Source organism: Jaculus jaculus, chromosome 10 (genome assembly GCF_020740685.1).
Source record: "Jaculus jaculus isolate mJacJac1 chromosome 10, mJacJac1.mat.Y.cur, whole genome shotgun sequence".
NCBI lineage: Eukaryota > Metazoa > Chordata > Mammalia > Rodentia > Dipodidae > Jaculus > Jaculus jaculus.
The window spans coordinates 84376660-84402673 of NC_059111.1; the positions used below are offsets into that span (position 1 = coordinate 84376660).

The 26014-nt window shown below is 39.9% G+C and overlaps 1 protein-coding gene and 1 non-coding gene across 2 annotated transcripts in view; both read right to left on the bottom strand.

The window, feature by feature from the left end:
* Positions 1-23882, bottom strand: part of Wasl (WASP like actin nucleation promoting factor) — a 68705-nt gene extending 44823 nt beyond the window's left edge. Inside the window, exon 1 of the mRNA XM_004658601.2 lies at positions 23524-23882. Coding sequence (XP_004658658.1) covers positions 23524-23637 — 114 coding nt within the window. The 5' untranslated portion in view covers positions 23638-23882. The remainder of the gene's footprint in view (positions 1-23523) is intronic.
* Positions 21237-21361, bottom strand: LOC123464285. The gene has a single exon (XR_006639514.1). It is a non-coding gene; the product is annotated as a small nucleolar RNA SNORA38 (small nucleolar RNA).
* Positions 23883-26014: the final 2132 nt, after the last annotated feature.

Here is a 26014-nt window from a genome sequence, read left to right on the forward strand (position 1 = left end):
TGGTAGAATCCACCAGTCTTCGCTATTAAAATTACATTTAGCAGAATGATAACTATCTTCTTCATACTTCAATCAACCACAAGTCTATATAATATAGTGAAAAACTGCAGTTAATATATCCCTATTCTGAATATTCTAAATGCCATAAACCACAAAATTTGCTTCTACCACAGCCTCCCCGAGGGTAGTGTAAAAGCTCGGGAAAAACAAAAAGCACACCAACGTCAACTACATTTTTAAAAATAATGTACTTCCTCTACTAAATTTTCCAAACACACCAAGGCACTAAGTACAGGAGCTCCAGCACAGAAAATCAGTGCATTTAGTTAACTGAACAATAAATTTGTGGTTTTCAAGTCAGCTTAAAAATAGATGGTGTCCCTTCTTTATATAATTGTTGTGCATGCACTGCAGAAAAAACCCAATATCCTAGTTAATTGCTCAATAAATACCAAGTTCATCATTACTGTGCTATGAAAATATAAGGTCAAGACTTTTACTTATTATTATTATTTTTGTTTGTTTTTCGAGATAGGGTCTCACTGTGGCTCAGGTTGGCCTGGAATTCACTATGTAGTCTCATGGTGGTCTCAAACTCATAGAGGAGATCCTCCTACCTCTGCTTCCTGAATGCTGGGATTAAAGAAAGGCATATGGCACCAAGTCTTTAATTCCAGCACTCAGGAGGCAGAGGTAAGAGAATCGCCGTGTGTTTGAGGCCAGCCTGAGACTACATAGTGAATTCCAGGTCAGCCTGAGCTAGAGTGAGACCCTACCTCAAAAGAACCCCCCCCCCCAAAAAAAATCCGAACTAGTAAATCCAATACAGCAAATCATGAGAAAAATAAGATAATCATAATTACTTAGGGTTTAACTTGGAAATACCAAGTTGACAACATTTCAAATGTTATCTTACTTTTTCACATAAACAAAAAACTATGTTCATTTCAATTACATGAGAAAATTTATTTTTTAATATTTTATATTTATTTATTTTTGAGAAAAAGAGAGAATGGGTACAGTATGACCTCTAGCAAACAAACTTCAGAAGCTTGTACCACCTTGTGCATCTGGCTTATATGGGCTCTGGGGAATTGAACCTGGGTCCTTAGTCATCACAGGCAAGCACCTTAACTGCTAACACAGCTCTCTAGCCCAGAAATTTTAAATAACACAATTTAATGTCCATTCAATAGAAAAGCTCTCAGCAAACTATATAGAGAGAGCAACTTCCTCAATCTGATAATGGAATCTCTGAAAAAAATCATGCTTTCTTTCTTTATTAGTATCAAGAACAAGTCTAGGATATGCTATGTATTTTTACCATGTGTATTCAACACTGTATTAGAATTCAAGATTGGGAAGTAAGGCAGGAACAGTAAATAAGTTAAAAAGATCAAAGAAGAAGACTGCTTTGTAGATAAAAATCAAAATCTACAAAAAACTATGAGAACTAATCACTGAATTTAGCTAGGTAAACATGAACAAGGTCAAGACAGTATACAGTCTAATATATATATTAACATTAACGAAAAATGTTAAGTACCATCTACAACAGCATAGAAAAACTTAAATATTGAACTGCTATGCTCATGGGTTAGAAAATTCAATATGATAGGTATTCTCCCCAATCTGAACAACATTCTAAACATCATTTGATTTTCTACAAGAAGCTTGAGAAACTTACTGTAAAATGTAGATGGAAATTCAAGAAACTCAGAATTACCACAACAACTTTAAACAGAAAAAAAGTTGACTCACCATTCCTATAATGTTTAAGATTTATGTTAAATATAGAGTAATCAAATACATACTATCTTGACATAAAGATCAACCAAAAATTATGGGATGAGTTGGAATCATTAACTAAAGAAAAAGGCTCCAAGTCAAGCCAATAATTAAGATTTTTATAAACTTGTGCTGTACTGGATTAGTAAATGTAAAGAAATGAACCTGCAATAAAAAAAAAAATCGTATCATCACCTCATATGATCCCTTTTCTCTTCTTTATATAAAAAATAAAGATGAGCCATAAACCTGGACTTTAAAAGTTAGAAGCATGAAGCTTCTAGAAGGAAAAGACTGCTACTGTGATGTTGAAGCCCCAAATGTTGTAGAATTCAAGTATTTCCTAGAAAAAAATTAATTATAATTTCCAAAATCATGAGGCTGGGAAGATGGCTCAGTGGTCTTACTTGCAAAGCCTGTTGTCCTGGGTTCAATTCCCCAGCCATTTACATAAACTGTATGCAAAAAGTGCCATAAGTAACTGTGCTTGTTTGCAGCAGCAAGAGGCCCTGGTATATGAGTATGCATACACACACACACACACACACACACACACACACACACACTCACCAAATTGCCCAAAAAGTATTATTAAAGGGCAGCAGGGATGGCTTAGCAGTTAAGGCATTTGCCTGCAAAGCCAAAGGACTCAGGTTCAATTCCTCAGGACCCACATTATCCAGATGCACAAGGTGGCACAAGTGTCTGGAGTTTGTTTGCAGTGGCTGGAGGCCCTGGCTCGTTCATTCTCTCTCTCTCTCCCACTTTCTTTCAAAAAAAAAAAAATTTTTTTTTTGTTATTTATTTGAGAGCAACAGACTGACAGAGAGAACAAGGCAGATAGATAGAAATGGGCGCATCAGGGCCTCCAGCCATTGACAATGAACTCCAGATGCATGTGCCACCTTGTGCATCTGGCTTACGTAGGTCCTGGGGAATCGAGCCTCCAACTGGGGTCCTCAGGTTTCACAGGCAAGCACTTAACCACTAAGCTATCTCTCCAGCCCTCTCCCTCTTCCTCCCTATCAAATAAATAAATAAAAATAAAGTATTATAAAAATAGGCAGGAAAATATTAGAAGTACACATCTCTAATAACCTTGAGTCCAAACTAAGGACTTTGTTTGAAGCTGGGAATGGTGGTGCATGCCTTAATCCCAGCACCCAGGAGGCAGAGGAAGGAGGACCACCATGAGTTTGAAGCCACCCTAAGACTACATAGTGAATTCCAGGACAGCTTGAGCTAGAGTGAAACCCTACCTTGAAAAACCAAACAAAAATGAAACAAAACAAATAAACAAACCAAAATAAGGACTTTGTAAAAAACACTAACTAATAAGCAGCAAATAACCCACTGAATAAAATGAGCAAGAAAAACCAAGCCAAACCAAAACAAATAAACAAACCAAAATAAGGACTTTGTAAAAAGCACTAACTAATAAGCAGCAAATAACCCACTGAATAAAATGAGCAAGAAAACCAAACCAAAACAAAACAAACAAACAAACCAAAATAAGGACTTTGTAAAAAGCACTAACTAATAAGCAGCAAATAACCCACTGAGTAAAATGAGCAAAACGCCTCAGAAAACAAAAAGATAGCCCAAACATAAAGAAATACGAAAGTGGCCCCTAAGCATACAGGGTACACACCACCATTAGATACCAAGGAAGTAGAAAAGCCACACTGAGAACAATGTCGAAATCTACTTGGATGTCCAAAGTCTAAGACGGCCATACAAGAAGCTGGAGAGACAGAAAACCTGGAACTGGTGGAAATTCTAAATGGGTAGGGCCACTGGTGACAGTTTTATATGTGTGCGTGCGTGCGTGCGTGCGTGCATGTATATCTACCCTGTGACAATGTAATTGTTTTCCTAGATTTCTATTGAAAAGAAAGAAAAGATGTGTTTACATACAAACCTGCATATTTGCAGGAGTCTCATTCATAACAGACAGAAAAATTATAAACAACCTAGCTAACAACTGTAAACAATTCAAATTTTCAGCATCAGTGTAACAGTATAATGGCAATAAAAAAGAATGGAAGGCCATGTCATGAGGCAGATGAATCTTACAAGAGCTGGGTAAAAAGGGTTTGAACAGGCAAAACTGACCATCATGACAGAAATCAGAGAGTGCCAAGGACAGGAGGGAAATGAAAGGAGAGAAAAGCAGAAAAACAGAAAAATAAATAAATTGGACAGAAATACAAGTGTGGGGTATTAGAGACAGTTTAACAAGATTTTGAAAGTAGTATTACACTGTTACTTGTCAATATTTAAATCTGTGTATTTTTAGTTTTTAAACATTTTATTTACTTAAAAGAGAGAGAGAAAAGAGGGGGAGAGAGAAAATGGAGCATGCCAGGGCCTCCAGCCACTGCAAACAAACTCCAGATGGATGCGTCACCTCGTGCATCTCACTTACATGGGTCCTGCGGAATTGAACCAAGGTCCTTTGGCTTTGCAGGAAAGTGCCTTAACTACTAAACCGTTACATAGATATTATAAATTATACCTTAATTTTAAAATGGAAAAAAACTCAATGGGAAGAAGTGTTAAAAAGCAAACAAGGGCTGGAGAGATGGCACAGTGGTCAAGGTATTTGCATGCAAAGGATAAGGACCCAGGTTCAATTCCCCAGAACCCACATAAGCCAGATGCACATAGTAGCATATGCATCTGGAGTCCGTTTGCTGTGGTTAGAGGCCCTGGCACGCCCATATTTTCCCTCCCTCCCTCTCTCTAATAAATAAGTAAAAATAAAAATAAGTATTTTTTAGAAAAAGCAAACTACTGGGCTGGAGAGATGGCTCAATGGGTTAAGATGCTTACCTGCAAAGCCAAACGACCCAAGCTCAATTCCCCAGTAACCACATAAGCCAGATGCACAAGGTGGTCTGTGTGTCTGGAGTTTGCAGTGGCTAGAGGCCTTGGCATGCCCATTCTCTCTATATTAGCTTCTTCCTTCCGTTCCCTGCCCCTCTCCCAAACAAATAACTAAATAACATATATATATTTAGAAAGCAAACTACCAAACACTAACAACTTCTTTTGTTTAGACACAATCCATCTTCAAGGTAGTCACATAAAGAAGGTTAAAATTCTTGTTAACAATAAACATCTCTGTAACCACCCTACTTCCTTCATACGGAAAGAAACATAACAGTTCACTTCACAAGAAATAAGATTGAAGCGTGTATTGCTCCAGTAATCCCATTAGTTTATTTTCATTTTAAAACTGAGGTTTCTCAAAATGCTTAGAAAAATAAATCATGCCCAACACTTAGAAGATTCACAATTTAAAATGCAAATCAGGGTTGTAGAGATGGCTTAGCAGTTAAGGCGCTTGCCTGCAAAGCCTAAAGACCCATGTTTGACTCTCCAGATCCCACATTAGCCAGATGCATAAAGGTGAGGAAAGTGCAAGGTAGCACATGCCCACTAGGTGGTACATCTGGCATTCAATTCAGTGGCTTACACCCTGGCACGGCAATTCTCTCTCTCATTCTTTGTGTGTGTGACTGTCTGTGTAAAATAAATAACAATAATAATAATAATAATAATAATAATAATAATAATAATAAATGCACAACATTTCAATGACAATAAATACAAAAGTCATGTTGCAACTTATATTTGCTTGATATTCCATGTGATTTAGGAACTTTCAAAAATCGCATGCATTACATCAGCAATGTAATAGGAACAAATTATTAGGTACTGCAATTTAGCAATGTAAAGTCAAATTGGAAAAGGTCTTTTCTTTTAACTAAGCAAGTCTATTTCTTGGAAGTTATCACTGTAAATAACCCAGTCTGTCACTGGGTAAAATGTTACATAATTGTAACTTTAGCAACTTGGAGTTGCAAATACAAGGCTAACCTAGGCCCATAACAACTTACACATGAAAATAGATGGAATTTGTGTCTGTATGGTCTCACAACAACACTATGTTGGGAGAAGGGGGCAAATCTGCCCATCCCAAGGGAACAGTAAGTCCATTTATTACATCAACTGGTGATGGTATACTGACATGAAGCAATGTCCACAAACAATGAACAAGTGTGCCATAGGAGTCTGTGGTGGTTTGATTCAGGTGTCCCCCATAAACTTAGGTGTTCTGAATGCTAGGTTCCCAGCTGATGGAGATTTGGGAATTAATGCCTGATGGAGATTTGGGAATTAATGCCTCCTGGAGGGAGTGTATTGTTGGGGGCGGGCTTACGGGCATTAAAGCCAGTTTCCCCATGCCAGTGTTTGGCACACCCTCCTGTTGCTGTGGTCCATCTTATGTTGGACAGGGGGTGATGTCCACCTTCTGCTCATGCCATCGTTTTCCCCTGCCATCGTGAAGCTTCCCCTCGAGCCTGTAAGCCAAAATAAAACTCTTTTTCCCAGAAGCTGCTCTTGGTTAGGTGATTTCTACCAGCAATGCAAACCAGGCTGCAACAGTAAAGTGGTACCGAGGAATGGGATTGCTGCTAGACACCTGACTATGTGGCTTCAGCCTTTTTGGAGCTGATTTTCAGGAGGAAAGTGGAAGGAGTTGATACTTTGGCCTAAGAGATGCCTTGCAGTGCTGTAAGTACAGTTCAATGGACTATTCTGGTCAGAACTATGGACTGTGAGGTTTGGCTCATGAGGGTGAGAAAGAGCTGTGCTTGGACTGGGCTAGCAGTTTGTGTGAGAAGCTTGTTCTTATGCCCATGTCCTGAGAAGTTGTGCAGGGTTGCTTTGCGTAGAAATGAACTGGTGTGAGTAGAGGGATATGGCACAGAAAGAAAAATCTTTGGGTGAACTGTTGCCCGTTCAGCTGCAACTGAGAGATTACAACCTTTGAGACTGGGCTAGCTGACCTGCGCTGGGGCAACAAGAAGAATGTAGACTCTTTTGAAGGGGCCTGAGTGCTCAAGGAGTGTCCTGTTCTTCAAAGTCTGCTTTATTCCCCCCTGGATTAACAAACTGGCACCCTACCTGTTATCGTGGAGTATAAGAAATGCTGGAAAGAGGGTCATTGAGTTTGCAACACAGTCTTGTGTTTTGGAAATGGCCATGGGCAGTGTGAAGCAGGTTTGCTGGTTGCCTGCATAGAGACCCCATGGGGCCATGAGGATGAACCGTGGCTTGCAGTGGAGACCCAGTGGAGATGCCGGGACCATGAGATGGCTGCCGAGGAGCTGCCGGCCCTGATGAAGTTTCCCAGGACTGTGAGTAGCCTAGCTGGAGGGGCGGAATTGGAATGCCAGAGACTTGTTGCTGGTTAGAATTATCAGACTTGAAGATTTGTCACTGGTTTGAGTTGCTGGACTTGAAGCTACAGATGTTTGCCCTGGTTGTTTTAAATCTTGTATTTGGTTGAATGTTTCTTTGCTATGCCCAATGCCATCTTTTGCAGTGTGAATATTTATTCTGTGCCATTATGGGTTCTTTGAGGTTATTTTTTGGTATTATGGCTCAGTTAAAAGATCTTGAACTATGGGGATGTATGAACATCATTGGAATTGATAAAAACTATGGGATTTTTAAAGTCAGACTGAAAGCAGTGTATTTTACATCATGTATGGATATCAGTTTATGGGAGCCATAGGAGTCTGTGGTGATTTGATTCAGGTGTCCCCCATAAACTTAGGTGTTCTGAATGCTAGGTTCCCAGCTGATGGAGATTTGGGAATTAATGCCTCCTGGAGGGAGTGTATTGTTGGGGGCGGGCTTACGGGCATTAAAGCCAGTTTCCCCATGCCAGTGTTTGGCACACCCTCCTGTTGCTGTGGTCCATCTTATGTTGGACAGGGGGTGATGTCCACCTTCTGCTCATGCCATCGTTTTCCCCTGCCATCGTGAAGCTTCCCCTCGAGCCTGTAAGCCAAAATAAAACTCTTTTTCCCAGAAGCTGCTCTCGGTTAGGTGATTTCTACCAGCAATGCGAACCGGGCTGCAACAGTCTATGGGGTAAGTACATTTGTGGGCAGTCATCATGTAATCATGCAAAACAAAATCTGGGATAGAGTTGGATACAAGTATTAATGACTACTATATCTGGATAATAAATTTATAGATTATTTCTATTTTATTTTGGGAGCTGCCTGAGTATGCAATATCCAGTCAAACTATGAAATTTCAAGTAAGCAATTACAATTTTTTAGAATTATGCAAACAGAATTATATGAATTTTAATAGATTTTACTTAACTGAATTTATGAAATACTAGCATTTTAACATGCAGTCAATTTTAATAATAACATAAGTTGCAGTCAGGTTCACATTGCTGATAGAAATCACCCAACCAAGAGCAGCTTCTGGATAAAAGAAGTTTATTTTGGTTTATAGGCTCGAGGGGAAGCTCCACGATGGCAGGGGGAAAAGATGGCATGAGTAAAGGATGGACATCACCCCCTGGCCAACATAAGATGGACCATAGCAACAGATGAGTGTGCCAAACACTGGCATGGGGAAACTGGCTATAACACCCATAAGCCCATCCTCAACAATATACTGCCTCCAGGAAGTGTTAATTCCCAAATCTCCATCAGCTGGGAACCTAGCATTCAGAACACCTAAGTTTATGGGGGGCACCTGAATCAAACCACCACAACATATTATGCATTCAGTTTGTATTAGGTCTCAAAATCCCATGTGCATTTCATACTGAACATCTCAATTTGATTTAATCACATTTCAACTGCTCAACAGCCACCTGTGGACAGTGGCTACCAGACTCTGATAGAAATCTCAAGATTCAATGTTTAATAATCTCCACTCTGGTTTTAATGAGAAAGAAATTATTTTTTAAATAAGTTACTTGACTGCTATCAGAGCTTCTTCCAAACCCTCACAGCTGTGTTATTACATAATCTTTTGGATCACTTTAAGCTGTTTCCTAGCATTCTGTGAAAGATTCTTGTTTTTAGAAATGAACAGGTTGGTCTGAGCTCATGGAGTAAAGAATGCAACAATATCTAAAAACTTTAAATATGACACTCATTGCAGTGCATACATGAAACTAGCTCTCTAACTTCAATATATTCTCATGGTAGATTCTGAGAGTTAAATTCAACAATCACTGATTAGGTATGTATTATGAGCATAGCTCTGAGCCCTTTTCATATGAAATTATGATCAACATATACCTAATCAAATAATCAAAGAAATAAAAAGCTTAACAAACATTCCTGGATCTTTCTCAAAAATAGTAAAAACAGGAGAGAATCAGCCCATCGTACCTCACCAGGGCCCCAGCTGAAACCATAGAGTAATTGGGGAAATGAGCAAGAGTGCTGCTTTCTTGGTGAATCTGGTACCAGCACAAGGGTAAAGGAGATAAACACAGAGGACATTCAACTCCTACCAAACCACAGATCCAGAGACAGAGGCTCCCAAGACCTCATCACTGAAGCAGACCTAAAATGAACCCATTTTGGCTCAGGAAAATTCATGGAAGAGGGGGAAGAAAGATGGTTAGAGCTACAAGTTGGGGACATTACACACAGAGATACTGCCTCTTCCCCATAACTGATGGCTGCCCCCACAATACACGATCTATAATCCCATGAGGATAACTAGCATCCCCAATGAAGAGGGTCCCTTCAGAGGAGGAGACAGGGATGAGGTTAGGATGGTACCGACATGTGCTGTTTACACATTATGTCCATAACTTATATATATATTTTATATATATATATATATATATATATATATATATACATATATATATATATATTTAAAGAATATAAATGAAAGGACACAGCCCATGAATGATAGAGAAGAAACCAATATAATTGTAATTCTACAAAGAAAAGAGAAAAGGGCAAACAGACCATACAAAAACAGAAAATTTGCAGAAGATGTGGCAGAAAGAATGTAAGAGCAAAGGAAGGGTAGGACTCATTACAATATGTTCTTCCAGACACAAAATGGCCTGGTTATCCATGACCTTGCAGTGCCTAACACTGCCTACACAAGACCATCATAATAGGAAAAGATGATGATATCAAATAAGAGAGAGACTGACTGAGAGGGTGAGTGGATATGATGGAGAGTGGAGTTGCAATGAGGGAAGTGGGGTGGGGAGGGGAGAATTACCATGGTTTACTATCTATAATTATGGAAGTTGTCAATAAAAATTAATTTAAAAATTGGAATACTATAATAACCACTAACTGCATTAACATAAGTTCAAATGCAAAGAATTCACTTAATGAGCTTCAAATAAATTTTAGAATTCTGATCAGAGAAATTTTCTTCTCTCCTGAAGGAAAAAAATAATTATACTGAACTTGTTTTCAGAAATCATGTAAGTGGTAAGAAAAGAGAATATAGTATTTTTTAAAAACTCCACCAACCCTGTATCCAGCAAAACTGTCTTCCAAACATCAAGTGAGAATTAATTTCTCAAACACAAATGGAGGGAATGTGCTATTAACAAAATTGAATTGCCAGAAAGGTTAAAAGTTCTTCAGAGTAGGAAAATAACATAAGTCAGAAACTCAAATATGCACAAATGATGATGCTGCTAGAAAAGGGAAAAAAGATGCTAAATGAAACAGATACGAACCAAATGAGCGGCAGAAGCAATATATTCAGTGACTATAGACTTGAGTTAGTGAGATTAATGGCAGTAAGATGACAATGGTGGGGTGCAGAAAGAGAAATGAGGACTACTGTGTGGTATCTCCACTATCCATGAGGCAGTGTAGCACTGCGTAAGGACTCAGATAACTGTAAATGCAGACTGTGGCCACAAGGAGGGTGCAGAAGGTGCTTTCTGGGAAAGGCCCGGGGAAGTTTCAGAAACTTATTGCTTGAGTAAAGGGTTCAAATGACCATATACTATGAAGGAACACAGCTTCATATTAAGGAGCCCAACACAACATTAATGGCACATAACTATATAGTAACTGCTGAACTTGTCAGAAATCCACTGTAAGAATATCCTACATGGAAATCACCCAAATAGATGAGACGATTCACTATAGTGCTACATTTTAAGCTGATTTGTTAAGAGAACAGACAAAATGTAATAAGATGCTGAAAGAAAGCAGACAGAGTAAAAAAACTTTAAAAAGTAGAAAAGTTATAAACATTACAGGTATTAATTCAACTCTATTAACATTTGAATAGTCCAAGTACACTGCTAGAATGATCAGAAGTGATGATTTTAAAGGACACAATATATGATGTCTAGAAAACACTCATAAACTAAATGCAAAGAAAGATGGGGAAAAAATAAACCATGCTACCACTAAATGAAACAAAGTAAAGTAGCTGTATTAATTTCCAGCAAACATGCTTCAAAGAGAATGATTACACATATTACATAACAAAAGAGAGGTCAATCCTCCAAAAAGATAAAGAACCATTAATAGGCACACTCATCTCAAGACAAGGCCAAAAAATAGGAGCAAAAGCACATACAACTGCAGAGACAAATGTAGAGGAATGAAGCGTTTCAACTGCAGACATGCACAGCCCTCTGGCAGGCAGAAATCAGTACAAATACAGCTGAATTGAAATGCACCATGAATCAAATGGGTTTCACTGGCACTTATGAAGTATGCTATCTAGCAATAACAATTATTACATTCCTCTTAAACTCACATGGGACAATCATCAAGACAGACCACACTCTGAGCCTTAACACATACCCAACAAACTGAAATATGTACAAATCATACAAAGCATGCTCATACCACAACAGAATTAAACGAGAAGGAACAAAAAGAAAGCTGGAAATACCCAAAATATTGAGTAAAAATATTTCCAAATAATATATGAGTCAAAAAAGTCTCAGGAGAAATTTTAAAATATTTAACTAAATAAAAGCATAACTCATTAAAATGTGTGAGATGCAACAAAGCATAACTTAAAGCACTGAGTGCTTAGAAAGAGAAATCAATTGTCCACGCATTAATACTTTAGAAAACAAAAAAAGAGTAATTAGAAACAAAGCAACTAGCTGAAAAGATTATGGCAAAAATCAGTGCAATTTCAATACAGAAAAACAGCCAATAAAATTGCTAAGTTTTTAGCCAAGAAAGAGGGAAGGGGCCACAAACCATTCACCAAGGAGATGAAAAGTAAGCACTACTGCACAGGGAATATTATGAATAGCTTTATGCCACATATTTAATAATTTGCATGACATGGACCAACTTCTTGGAAGATACAATCTATCAAAACCCACACAAAACTAGATATTTGAATAGTATATAGCCATTAGGAAATGGAATCTATAACTAACAGCCTTTCAAAACAGAAAACAGTACCAATCAATGTTCTTTTTAAAAAAAAATTTTTTTTTCCTGATTTACTGTTATTCATTTGAGACAGAGAGAGAGAAGAGAACAAATGGGTGTGGCAGGGCCTCTAGCCACTGCAAATAAACTCCAGCACATGTGCTACCATATGCATCTGGCTTACATGGGACCTGGAGAATCAAACCTGGGTCCTCAGGCTTCACAGACAAGCACCTTATCTCTCTAGCTCCAATTACTGTTTTTGAAGACATGTACTGACCATTTAAGAAGTGAATGATGTAGATGTGCCACCATCTTTTCCAGAGATAAAAATTAAGGGAAAACTTTAATTATTCTATGAGGCAAGCATCATCTATGGCCGTACCAGACAAAGGAATAAAAAGAAAGGAAACTTACAGACCAACATCTCTAATGAATAGACTCAAAAATCTTCTACAAAGTACTAGCAAGTTCACTTCTACTATATGTGTGTGTGTATCTTTGTTTTGTTTTTTGAGGGGTAGGGTCTCACTCTAGCTCAGGCTGACCTGGAATTTACTCTGTAGTCTCAGGGTATGGCCTCGAATTCATGGCGATCCTCCTACCTCTGCCTCCCAAGTGCTGGGATTAAAGGCATGAGCCACCACGCCCAACTCAACAATATATTTTTAAAAGTACACATCAAAACCATGTGGAATTTATTCTAGGTATGCAAAGTTTGCTCAAAAATCAAAAACTGTCTAATGTAACCCATCATATTAATGGTCCAAAAAATGATCACATGACTAGACAAGAAGCATTTAAGAAAATATAATACCCAATCATGACAAAAACTCAGAACAAAGGGGATCTTCCTCAAGTAGACAAAGAGTATCTGTTAGTCAGCTAGGCTGGAGATGCAGCTTAGTGGTAGAGCACTTACTTGCCTAATATGTGTGCGAAACCCTGGATTTGATCCTTTGCACTGCATCAATAAAAAATGTTTTAAGTAGCTTATTTGGTCTAGTAGAACATTTAGTAATGTAAGATATGTTCTCCTCTTTTGGGGGGCAGATGACATAATTCTGTATGTAAAATAATCCCAAATAATCAAAGAAAAACATCAAAAATTAATTTCTAGGAACTAATAAGTCATTATAGCAATACAGGATATGAAGTAATATATTGAGTAATTAAGTAATAAATTGCTTTCCTATTCACAACCAAGGGAACAAGTGGAGTTTGAACTTAAAGCATATACTACTTAGTACCAAAAAGGAAGGAAAGAAGGAAAGGGAGAGGAGAACAACGGGAAAGAAAACTAGGTATAAATCTAAGGTCAAAGATCTATATAGCTACAAAATTCTGATGAAAGAACTCAAAAGTAGGCTGGAGAGATGGCTTAGCAGTTAAGGTGTTTGCCTGCAAAGCCAAAGGACCCAGGTTCGATTCTCTAGGACCCACATAAGCCAGATGCACAAGATGGCACATCAATCTGGAGTTTGTTTATAGTGGTTGAAGGCCCTGGCATGCCATTCTCTCTCTCTCAAATAATAAAAATTAAAAAAAAATAAAGAACTCAAAAGTGTAAATAAAAACAAAGATATTTTCATGTTCATGAATAGAAAATCTCAGTAGTTTGTCTGTCAATTTACCCGAATGTATGTACAGGCTCAACAGAACATCAATTAAAATCCTTCTATGTGATTTTGTGAGTACTAATAAACTGATTCTAAAGTTTATCTGAAAAAAAAAATCCAGAATTCCCATAACAGTGTTGAAGAGCAAGAACTGATACTACTTTACCTCGAGATTCCAAATGAGGCGAGTTTTCTTTTTGTTTTTTTTTTTTTCTTTTACCGAGGTAGGGTCTCACTCTAGCTTAGGCTGACCTGGGATTCACTATGTAGTCTCAGGGTGGCCTCAAATTCAGTGATCCTTCTACCTCTGCCTCCTAAGTGCTGGGATTAAATGCACGTGGCACCACACCCACTTATAAAGAGAGTTTTATAAACCATGCTGTGGACAAAACAGGCAAAAAAAGATCAGTGGAAGAGAGTAACAAGCTTAGAAGATTGACAGAGTCAAGTGATCATTACCAGCAGAGGAAATATAATAAAAGGGAGGAAAGATAATCACATCAAATGGTGAAAAAATAATATATCATGTAAAATTTTTTAAACTTAAATCTAGACACTAAACTTACACTCAAATGGAAAGTAGCTCACACAGATCACTAATGTAAATGTCAAATGCAAAGCTATAAAACTTTCAGATCACATAAAAGAAAATATATATAACATAACAATATAAAAAGAAAAGTACCTAATTTGGATTTCATTAAAATTAAAACTATAATACTGGCATGACAACAAAAGGCCCAGACTGAAAGAAAGAATGCAAAACACAAATCTGGTAAGATTTAACTCTAAAGCAGAGAAAGGACTCTCAAAACCCCAGGAGACACGATTTAAAAATGGGAGAGTGGGGAGGCTCAACTATGGCAGGAAAGAATTAGCAATGCAAACAGTGAGCTACAACACAAACTCATTCAAATGACTAAACTTGTTTGTGAAAACCTTAACCTTTTGAGACTTTCCAATGCAGAGTTAAACCTACAAGTAAATATTATTTAATAATATATCAACAATGGTTCATCATTTATCATAATTGTATGTTAATATGGGAAACTAAAGGGGAAAGGAAAATGGAGTATATATTCATGAAGTTTCTGTACAGATGTATAAGTTTTAAAATATCTAACCAGCTACTTATATTAGCCTTCCAACATATATATGGACAAATAATAGCAAAAATAATAAGATACCTAGGGAATGAGAATAAATTTCTGCTTTTATGATTTAGTTTGTGGCACTCTGTTATACCCCCAGTGCCCATCAGTAAAAGCTGACAGATTACATATAAATATAACACAGGAATAAAATTGATGCAATAAGATAAGTGGCCATGAAAATATACTGAAGATAATGTGAGTGAAAAGGCTAAGCTGCAGAACAAAAAGTTCTTTTTTGTAAAATGTTCTTCTGGTAAATTAAAGAAAATATCTCTTTACTCCTTCAACTCTGTAAGAAAAATCATCTCCACTACTAATTTGACTGTATTTGCAATCACTAGGGAAACACACTTCTGGGCGTGTCTGTAGGGGCATTTCTAGAGAGGGTTAATTAACTAAGAAGGGAAGCCCCACCCTGAATGCCTGGGGCTGGAGTCCAAAAGGGAATAAAAAGGAAGAAGGAAAAGTGAGCTAAACTCCGCATTCCTATCTGCTTCCTGGTGTAGATACAATGCAACCAGCTACCTCACACTCCTGACAACACAGCCCGAGCAGCTCTCTCCACCAGGCATCCCTCTACTACTGTGATGGAATACAGCCACCAACTGTAAACTCTAGCAAGCCATTTTCCCTTAAGCTGCTTCTGTCGGGTATTTTGTCACAGCAATGTAGAAAGTAATACAAAAAGTATCTCTCAAATGTTGGCCAAGCCAAATATGGGCTAGCCTGCCCCTCTATAATTCTGACACCTTTAGGGATCAAATTCCATTTCCACACTTCAATAATCTACACTATGTAAAGGATTCCAAAGTCTCCATACTCACAAGTGCTCTTTTGTCATCTAGAATTTGCACAGACAACTGAATGCTGCCAGTTTTTCTTTAGCGTTTCTAGTGCATAACTGTGGAAGGACAATTAAGGGTCCACCTGTCATGAACTTAAGACAATCGGTGTGACTGCTGTAGGAATGTTGGTTACTTAGAGACCTTGTCTGGACTCATCTGAAATACTGTGAGAGACTGGCACCATCCACCATCAACACCAAGGACTTGAGGTTTGTTTTCTTCTACATGCTGCTACACATCAGCGTCCTTAGGCAGGAATAGTCAGATAAGAAAGAGGAGAATGTTCAGTAAGCTTTAAAGCATTATCCAGTTACCTCTATTCCAAGCAAAAACTTTCCTGATCTCCAGATCCTTCCTATCGTGCCATTTCTGCAATCAAATATTATAGTGGATCCAGGAAAATAAAGTTCAATCCTTAGCAGGCCATGGTGGTGCACATCTTTTAATCTCAGCACTTGGGAGGCGTAGGAGGATCACCATAAGTTCAAGGCCACTCTGAGACTACATAGTGAATTCCAGGTCAACTTGAGCTCAAGTGAGACCCTACCTCAAAGAAACCAAAGAAAAAGTTAAATCCTTAAATTGAAATTTCAACTCTTCCAAAATATGGCCTCAATTTACCCTGCTAATTCACAGCTATTTTTCCAAGCAAATGCCATTAACTCCAGCCAACCCAGTCTATTTGCTCCCCAAACATTCCATGAACAACTTCTTTTTCCAAAACAGGTTTTAAAATATTTTTATTTATTTGAGAAAAAGATGTAGAGAAAGAGAGAGGGACACAGGGAGGAAAGGAGAGGGGGAGAACCAGTACTCCAGGGCCTCCAGCCATTGCAAATGAACGTCAGACACAAGTGCCACATTGTGCATCTGGCTTACATGTGTCCTGGGGAATCGAAGCGGAGCCTTTGCAGGCAAATGCCTTAACCACTAAGCCATCATTCCATTCTCTCCACGCACATCTACTTCAAGCTTTTGCTCATACATTTCCCTAGTCTTGAGCCACTTCCTTGTTCCTGACATAAGTTCCAACCTAGACTATCTAAGGTGCTAGCATTCTCTAATTCAAACCTCTAATATATACTGACTTGTCCTAAGTATCTTTGTGGAAGTGCTTTTTTGTCTTTCTGAAGTACACAGTAGTCAGCTGAGGGGTATTTCTTAACACCACTGAGACAGTGTTAAGTCTTCAATAAATACTCAACACTTAGTGGCATTTCATTGAAAAAGACTATGAAAATCATTTGGGCTTCTTACTTGCTTTATGAACTTCAGAGAAATCAACTAGCTTCTTTACTACAGAGAAAATCCTGAAGTGTTTTGGTATTCTCTCAAACTTTCCCAACAACAAAAGCAAGTAAGCATACTGGCAGCACAAATTCAAAACTTTTGTTCTATTTTTGCCTGGTTTTGGTATCAGGGTGATGCTGGCTTCATTGAAGGAATTTGGTAGGATTCCTTCTTTTTCTACTTTATGGAAAAGTTTAAGAAGCAATGGTGTTAGTTCTTCCCTGAAGGTCTAGTAAAATTCAGCAGTGAATCCATCTGGGCCTGGGTTTTTTTTAGTTGGGAGATTTTTGATAACTGTTCAAAACTTTTATTTCAGAACCACAAGTCTGATGATAAGCAACTCTGTCTCTATGCAGTGCTAGCTTTGATTGAAAGATAAAATGAAACCTTACAAATAAATTTTTATTGTTACAGAGTTAGTGTGATATGACCTGTGATCATTCCAATATCCCCAGTCCTTAATATTTTCTTATATCCCTAATTACACTTTTCTATTTCCCTTTTGCCTGAATGAGCAGAGCTTTACTAAGAATCTCTTTTACAGAGACAGAAATCTACAGCCAATCTTTGTGTCAAGTTAAAAACTCATCTAAAATATAAACTTCCTGCACATCTTACTACTATAGTTTATACAGATGAAAAGAAAGAAAGAACAAACAAAAGAAAGAAAGAAAGAACAAAAGGAAGAAAGAAAGCAAGAAAGCAAGAAAGCAAGAAAGCAAGAAAGAAAGAAAGAAAGAAAGAAAGAAAGAAAGAAAGAAAGAAAGACCGACCTTGCTTTAGGGTGTGTTGGTGCACACCTGCCATCCCTGCACCCTAGAAGTGGAGACAGGAGATAAGCAATTCAAGGATAGCCTGAGCTTCATTGCAAGTTTGAGGCCAGCCTGAACTACATGAAGCTACATCTAAAAACCAAACCAAACAAACAAACAAACAAAAAAAAAGCTTTTGAATTGGAAAGCTGGCTAGCTCAACAACCCAGGTTTAATTCCCCAGTACCAACATAAAGCCAGATGCACAAAGTGGCACATGCATCTGGAATTTGTTTACAGCAACTAGAAGCCCTGGTATCTATTCACTCTCTGAGAATAAATACTTTAAAAAAATGTTTGATGGACATTGCTTAGAAACTCCACATGTAGAATGTAGAATGTAACTCTTCATATTTCAGCCAACATTTAAGTCTCATCTTCTAAACACCAACAATAGTAAATTTCTTAGTCAGACCTGCTATATTAGTCTAACTCCTTGGTATGCCTCAGTTTTACCACTTGACATCATTCATGAATACCATTTTTGCATTCAATAAAGGATAACTTTTTTAAAAGCATGTTTTAAATAAAATCTATGCTACTTGTACAACAGAAAGAGAACTAGATGGTCAAAGAGTGACAGAACTGCAGGACAGGGATGGATATAACAGAGTTCAGAGACTCAGGAACTTCTCTAAGAAGCTTATCCCTAACCTGGTCTAAGGGCTGGAGAGAAGCTCAGTGACAAAGTGCTTGCCATGCAAGCATGAAGACCTGAGTTCAGATCCCCACATTAGCAGTACACTCCTGTAATCCCAGCAGAGGGGAGACAGATGGGACCCTTGGGGCTTGTACAGCTTGGCTCTCATCTAGCCAAATTGATGAGCTCAAGGTTCAGTGACAGCCCTATCTCGAAAGAAATACGGTGGGCAGCGATTGAAGAAGCATTCAACAATGATCTCTGACCTACACACAGACGAATACATACATGCACCAAACACACAAACAAACAAAAAAAGCTGGTCCATGACTCACAGATTTTATACTTAAGGTTAAACATAACTGTTAGAACTGATTTACCTAGGTCAAAACAAATGTACTCTAAAATCTCCTTTCTGCCAATGGTTACTCTAAACTTAGTAATGAGCAACATTAAAGCAACTTTTTTTCATATGCTTCTCAAATTCCTAGAGTAATTAATAGATGTCAGATACTCTTAAACACTTTGTGTCATTTTTTTAAAATCTTTCACTAAGTTCAGTTTAAAAATCTAGACACTAGTAAATCAAGACACTAGGTCTCACAGGGGTTGAGAAATGTATGTATATTACAGTTCTAAGAATGACCAGAAACAGGATTTATAAGCCAGCCTTTTGTATTCTGTCAAGCCTTCCTTGGTGCTTACACAATCCACCCTGTGTTACACACACCTCTGTGCTCAAGTTCTTCCTATCGGACAAGAGGGCACTTTTCATCTCCGTAAATTCCAAGTCTCTCATCATCACTCAAGGTGAAATACATCCCCAGCCCTGACTTCCCACAGGTAATGCCATAATTCAGGCCATCATAAGAGAAAGATTCCTCTAAGCATATTTCCCCCTCTGCACCTCACCTAAGAATTATTACCCAAAACATCTGATTTAAAACAAACAAAAACTAATGATTAGCTACTGGTACCACCTATGTTGGCTTAGCAGCAGACTGAGATCATTTTGTTGTAATTAATAAGACTGAAGTCCAGATAACATCTTTCTTTTATGAAGATAAATGTATTTTGATCAAATAGTAAGAAATGCTGAACAGGCTCCTAGGGAAGAGACAAGTGAGATATAATTATCCAGTCAGTCAGTACTCACTCATCTACGAGATGTTATGAAAATTATAGTAAAATACTAAGGCATCATATCTTTCCTAGACCTGTACACAAAATGAGGAAATGAATGAAATAGCTCATAAAGATGAGTAGGTTAAAAGAAGCACAAAAGAACTAAAGGAAATGAAGGTAAAACCTGACAAACATGAGCTTGGAAGACAGTTCCTCATATTACAGCAAGCACAAGGCCCTGAGTTCAGATCCCCAGCACCCACATATGAATGTGCCACATGCCACTATTCCCAACAATGAGGAGGCAGAAATAGGAAGATCCCAGAGTTTGCTAGTCTGGCTGAATGAGGCGAGCTCAAATAAGGGGGCGAAGAACCAAGGAAGACACCCCTACATCATCTCCTGGCTTCCTCATGTGTGAATCTCATGAAAATTTAAATGTTCTCTTATACTATGAAAACACTATCAGGTAATGAATAGCATCTGAATTAGATAACATGTAAAAGCAGTAACACGTATTTATATACTATATGTAACTTTCATGAGACCCAATTTCTATAGTTTATTTGTTGACGCCAACAACTGTTTTACTTAAGCTTCACTCCCCCACAAAGACAATCACCAATCCCTTCTCTGGACATATTTCCTTTACTGAAATCCGTTCCTGCAGACTCTGCAGCCGCTGCTCGTCATGCCTGCAATTCCTCATCTAAGTGCAGCCAAGAGCTCCTGACGTTTTAACTGAACTTCAATTTCCCCTGAACTTCTTTAATTCAGGCCCTCATGGAATTCATGTGGAAGTCTATAAATATCTATATAACCTCCTTTGTCTCCATTCTCATGAGTCTCAGCCCATCTTCTATAGCAACTCCATCTGTCCCCCTTCTAAAGTCATACGCAACCTGGATATACCTTGGTATTCCTCAGGTTTAAAAAAACACTGTACTACAATAACTTGCTTTAACTTAACTTTAACTCATAAAATTATAGCCAAAGATTAAAGGACACCCTATTATTTCCAATGTGATATCCAATGTTTCCAATATAACCTTTCCAAAAATATTCTATTAGAAAACAGTAGATGTCAATTCTTCAAATGTGCAAGCTTCTAACAGCAAATCTATCTAGGAACAGAATCTAGCCACTTATATTTCGAATCCAGTGACACTAACACATGCATAAATCTGACAACCCAAGCTCTATAACAAACTATTAGTAATGCTTCCTACTTTTTCAAGCAGCTTCATACCTCTCACCAACCTAGCTTTTGTTACATATTCAGGTATTGCCCATTCTGCAGTTTTTGCTCATCCTCTCCCACCATGCTCTCTGATCCTACAAACCTTAATTTAAAAAAAAAAAAAAAGTTGTCATGTATTTATACGTAATACTAACCAATATAATAAGGAGATAGTAGCCCTATTTTACAGGTAAGAAAACCAAAGCTAGAGATAGGAAGGTTGAAAAACTTGTCCAAAGTGACCTTGAGTTTGAATTCACATTAGTTGACTAGAAGGTTGTGGTGCTTCCCCTAGTGGCCTGCAGCCTCCCACAAATGCCTCATCCGTTTACATGCTGTTTCCCTCTAGAAACTATGTTCCCTGAAGGCAGGCATTGTCCTTGATTCTGACTTCAACATTTAGTTCCTATGCATGTTTGTTCAATGAAAAAGGAATGAATGGGTTGGCATTATTAACTACTTGTATCATTTCTTGACTTTTTTTTTTCCTATGTGAGATGGTTGATCTTGAGAGTGCAAGGAGCACACTAGCCACAGATTTCTCCAAATCATTTCTTTGCCTTTGATCACGTGTTCAAGGACAAGAAACCAAAAACACATGTTTGTAAGAGTCACTTCTTGATTTCTTAGAATGGTGAACATACTCTGGCCTAATTCATTTAAGTCGTATTTGTGAATGTGCTGCTAGATTCATGAGACAATGCATTTCAGTATTGTTTTCAACTACAAAAAGACCACAGTCAACAAGGTGAGAAAAAGGTTACTCCAAAAATAAATACATTTGTATACCATTCTCACTTTACCCTCTATTAAACTGAGGACTTCAAATTTTACAGTTTATCTTCACAAAAACTTCATCCTGTAAGAGCAGGCAACTGCAACAGTGTGGTTTTAAATGACTGAAATTCAAAAGGTAAAGTCGATTAATAATAGATGACATAAAGGAACTGAGCACTGAATACTCATAACCTATTCAGCAATCCACTTATGCTCACCAGTGAGCAATGCTATATTTGTCTATCGTAATAGACTCCCACATCTGTCATTTCCTTGAAACCACTGGTAAGCACTACAGGTAAGCACAAGGCAATTAAAATGCTTGTGCATAAATGCAATGTCTTTCATGCCTAAAGTTCATGGGTATGGTATGTGAGCATAGTAAGCCACTTCATTTGTTATTGCATAGTAAATGTAATGAATCAGCAAAACTGACTTTTTTTTCATTTCAGAAAAAAACCCTTCTGAAACAACATGTAGTGGAAAGTACAAAGGGACTGGGCATCAGGAGTCCTAGTTTTCCAGTTCCAGTTATCTTACTAAATTGCTGTGCGGTTTGGGGCTCACTAGCTCAGTTTTCTCATTTGTTTAAAAAGAACTGTGCGTAGGAGGTAGGGCCTTGGGTATCTTAAAGTTTTTTTTTTTTTTTTTAACCAAATTCTGATTTTCCAGCCACTTTCTCGTCTCACACTTCTAATCCTCAAACTCAAGGTTCCTTAAGGTCTAAATTCCTAAGCTAGAAACACATACGATGATGATTTGGAATGATTTTGTCTCCAGTAGGGGATAGAGAGAGTCAACAGACTCCAATAAAGTTAACAATTAATCTTGTAACTTTCCAGAAATTGTCTAATCTTCAGGTCTTAAACAAGCAGGTGGTCGGTCTCTGGTTTGACACAGGTAACACTGCTAAGGAAAGTTCTCAAATGGTACTGCTGTGCTGGGGCTTCGGTGCAGGTGCTGCTAGCAAGAGGAGAGGAGAAGCAGCCCGCTAGCATTTCCACACACCGCAGTTCAACTCAGTCACCTCGGCAGGCAGGATCCCGACAAGGCCGGCACGGCGGAGCAGAACCTCCCCACCCCCAGAAGCGCCAGTAGCCAATGTAATGAATGCTTCCGTCAACAACACCCATTCCCCTTCTCCCCACAGCAGAACTGCTGCCGCACAGCACCAATCGAACAAGAATCGTTCTTGGCCCCGAAGATCATGAACTGCTAGAAATTGCGGCTTCCCGGCGCATGGCTGCAGGGAGAACAGCACACTCTCCCATCAGTGCAAAAAATACATAAAAATTCAGTGGAGAGGAGAGTAGAAACCAGGCCTAGGCGTGAGTGCTGAAGAAACAAACCCTGAATCTCTGCAATGGGAAACGGGAGCAGTACCTGTCCTTGCTCTAAACCAGTGTGTGTGTCCAGGAAACCGCACTTCATTTCTTCCCAGAATACTAAAAAGGGGATTGAAAATCCTCAGCGCTGCTCCCCCCCCACCCCCGCCCCAATCCATCCACTCCAGAAACCTCCGGCATTGTTAAGGAAGACAACCAAGATCCAGAAGTAGGAAGTGAAGAAGAAAAGGGCCAGTGCTGGGGGTCCAGTGCTGGGGTTCTGCGGCTGGAAGAAAAAAATCCCCTTGTGCTCTAAGAGTAAAAGTTTGAACCAAGTAGCCAGGGCACCAGCCCGGCCAGGCCCGGCCCAGCTGGGCTCCGGGGCAGGCCTGCGGAGGTGACACTCCCTTGTTCTCCAGCAGCAGCTCGCGGAGACGACGTCCGGCCGCCCGGGCCCGCGCCCTCCCGGGCAGTAGCGAGGGCAGCGCCGCGGGGCCGGGGGAGGCCGGGCCGGGGCCGGGGCCGGGGCCGGGGCGCAGGCGGACCCTCCCCGCTCCGCCACCGCCGCCCGCTCCCTCCCTCCCTCCCTTCCTCCCCGTGCCAGTCCCCGTCCCCGAAGCCCGGGCCGCGAAGGGAACGGCGGGGATGGCGACCAGAGGTCTCGGCTACTGACCACACATTTCTTGCCGAGGAAGGAGAAGAGGGACTCGTTCTCCTGCGGGGTGAGCAGCAGGGACCCCACGTTGGTGACCCTCCGCGGGGGCGGCGGCTGCTGGCCGGAGCTCATGGTGTCCTCGGCGGGCTGGCGAATGCGGGGGCCGTCTTCAGGGGCGAACGGCTCGGTTCCCCCCGGACTCGGTGACAGGGGCGGGCCCACGGCAGTCACGGGCGCAGCAGCATCTCGCCGCTCCTGGGGCGCTGACGGCGGGCCGCGCTCACACAGGGAAGCAAGCTCACGGCTCCCGCCCGGCTTCGGCTCCGCTCGGCTCGGCTCGGCTCGGCTCGGGCCGGACAATCGTGGTCCCTGCGCTCGGGAGGCTGCGCTAAACTCCCAACTCCTCCTCCGGCGCTCCCGCGGCCGCCGCGGCCGCGCAACGCAACATGGCCGCGGGGATGGGCGAAACCACAGGACTCAGGACGCGGGGAGGGAAGGGAGAGCGCCGGAAACACGGCTCGGCTCCCCCTCCGCTCACGGCCCGAATGGACGCGCCCGGCCTCAGGCTCCGCCCCCTTCCGGGCGAGGCTGTGGCCAGCGCCGCCGTGCGTGGCGTGGCGTGGCGTGGCGGGCCCAGTGGGAGGAGGGTTTCGGCCGTCTCCCTTCTGCGGGTGTCGCCGGTGCGGAGCGTCCTTGGTGACCCGCGGCCTTCTTCCCCGAGAGCCTATAGCGGCGGCGCGTAAATGGGATGTCGGAAAGGACTGGAAAGGTGAACGCCGGAAGAGGAGACGCGCTCCGCGGCGAGCTCCTGGCGATTGCGGGCGCAACTTCCGACGCCCGGACTGTCTCAGTCCTGGTCCTCCCTTCAGAGTCCGGGGCCGGCTGTTCCCAAGAATGCGAAAGGCATCCTGATGAATGTCAGAACAAACCCACTTAGGAAAGAGGTCCCCCGGCTGATTCCGTAGCCGACTTGCAACAAAATTCAGATTCTTTTTAAGGGCTCTGTATTCTGTAATTGTCCTTGTCTGGTGAATCGTCTCCCATTTTTATCTGAAATTTAAAAGACCCTTTCTGTTCAGCCGAAATGAATGAATTTTGGGATGTTAGGAAGTAAATCTTGAGAATTTTTTAGCTAGCGTTTTCAGAATGTTAGAAGTGAAGGTAAAGTACTTTGTTGAGTAAATGCTAAACTGTTGAAGTTTTGACACCTGAAAGTAAAACAGACTGCGGTGAATTGTATAAAATGCATCGGTTCCCCACATTAAGCCTAATAAAGTTTATTAAGTAAACTTTGCTAGTCACTAAACAAAGCACACGCATGTTAAACGTAAGGGACACACAACAAGACAATATAAGCTATGTGTTGTTAGCATGTCTCTTAGCACCAAAGAGAAATCTCTAAACAAATTGATAAGCCTTTATTGAAAATATAAAAATTTAAAATTAAAGCTGCACTTAATGAAACTGGGTAAGCAGGATTAAATCTAAAAGAAATAATAGGGCTGGAGAGATGGCTCAGCAGTTAAAGGTACTTGCTTTGCAAAGCCTGATGACTTGGGTTCAGTTCCCCAGTACCCATATAAAACCAGGTGCACAAAGTGGAGCATGGGTCTGGACTTCATTTGCAGTAGGAGAAGGCCCTGGCACGACTCATTAATTCTTTATCTCCACTTCTCTCCATTACAAATAAAAGGAAAATGAGAGTATCCGCCCTTAGGAATGCTCACATAATATATAGGTATTTTAAAATTCAGCTTGATTAGTAATGTTAGGAAGGGAATTTTAAAAAGGATCTATTATTTATATAATAATTAGATTTAGAAATGTAAACCTGCAATTGGTTTGTATTACAAAGCTAACAAACCTAGAAGAAAAAGCAGTTTCTCTTTTATTTAAAATGCAACTTTTCTAAGTAGAAAACAACAGTGACAACAGAAAGCATTAAAAATTCTTGAGAAGGAGCTGGAGAGATAGCAGTTAAGGCACTTACTGGCAAAGCCACAGGACCTAGGTTCAATCCCCTAGCACTTGTGTAAGCCAGCTGCGTAAAGTGGCACATTGCAGTGGCTAGAGGCCCTGGCACACCCATTCTATCTGCCTCCTCTCTCATAAGTAAATAAATAAAATGTTTTTTTAAAAAAGAAATTCGTGAGAAATGATGAAGTCCTTACATTTTCCAGCTTGTAATCACTATAGAACCCAAAGTACAGGCTTCAGATAGGTGCAAGCTCAGGTTCCTGTTAGGCTGCCTATAACCTTTTAGACTTTAAACAAAGTATTTTTCTGTCTCAGTTTCCTCATCCCTAAATCGAAAATGAAAATGATTTCCATTTACACTTATTGTAATGTAAATAGAGAAAATTGCACCTACTTCAAAGTTGTAAAATAAACACCAAAGTGCTTGTTGAATAGTGCTTACCCAAGTATGTCTGTCATTTGCTGTCCTTGTTTCTAGTCGGTTCTGTTTTTCCCTAGCTAAAAGTTACATTGAAATATATTTTTACCTTTG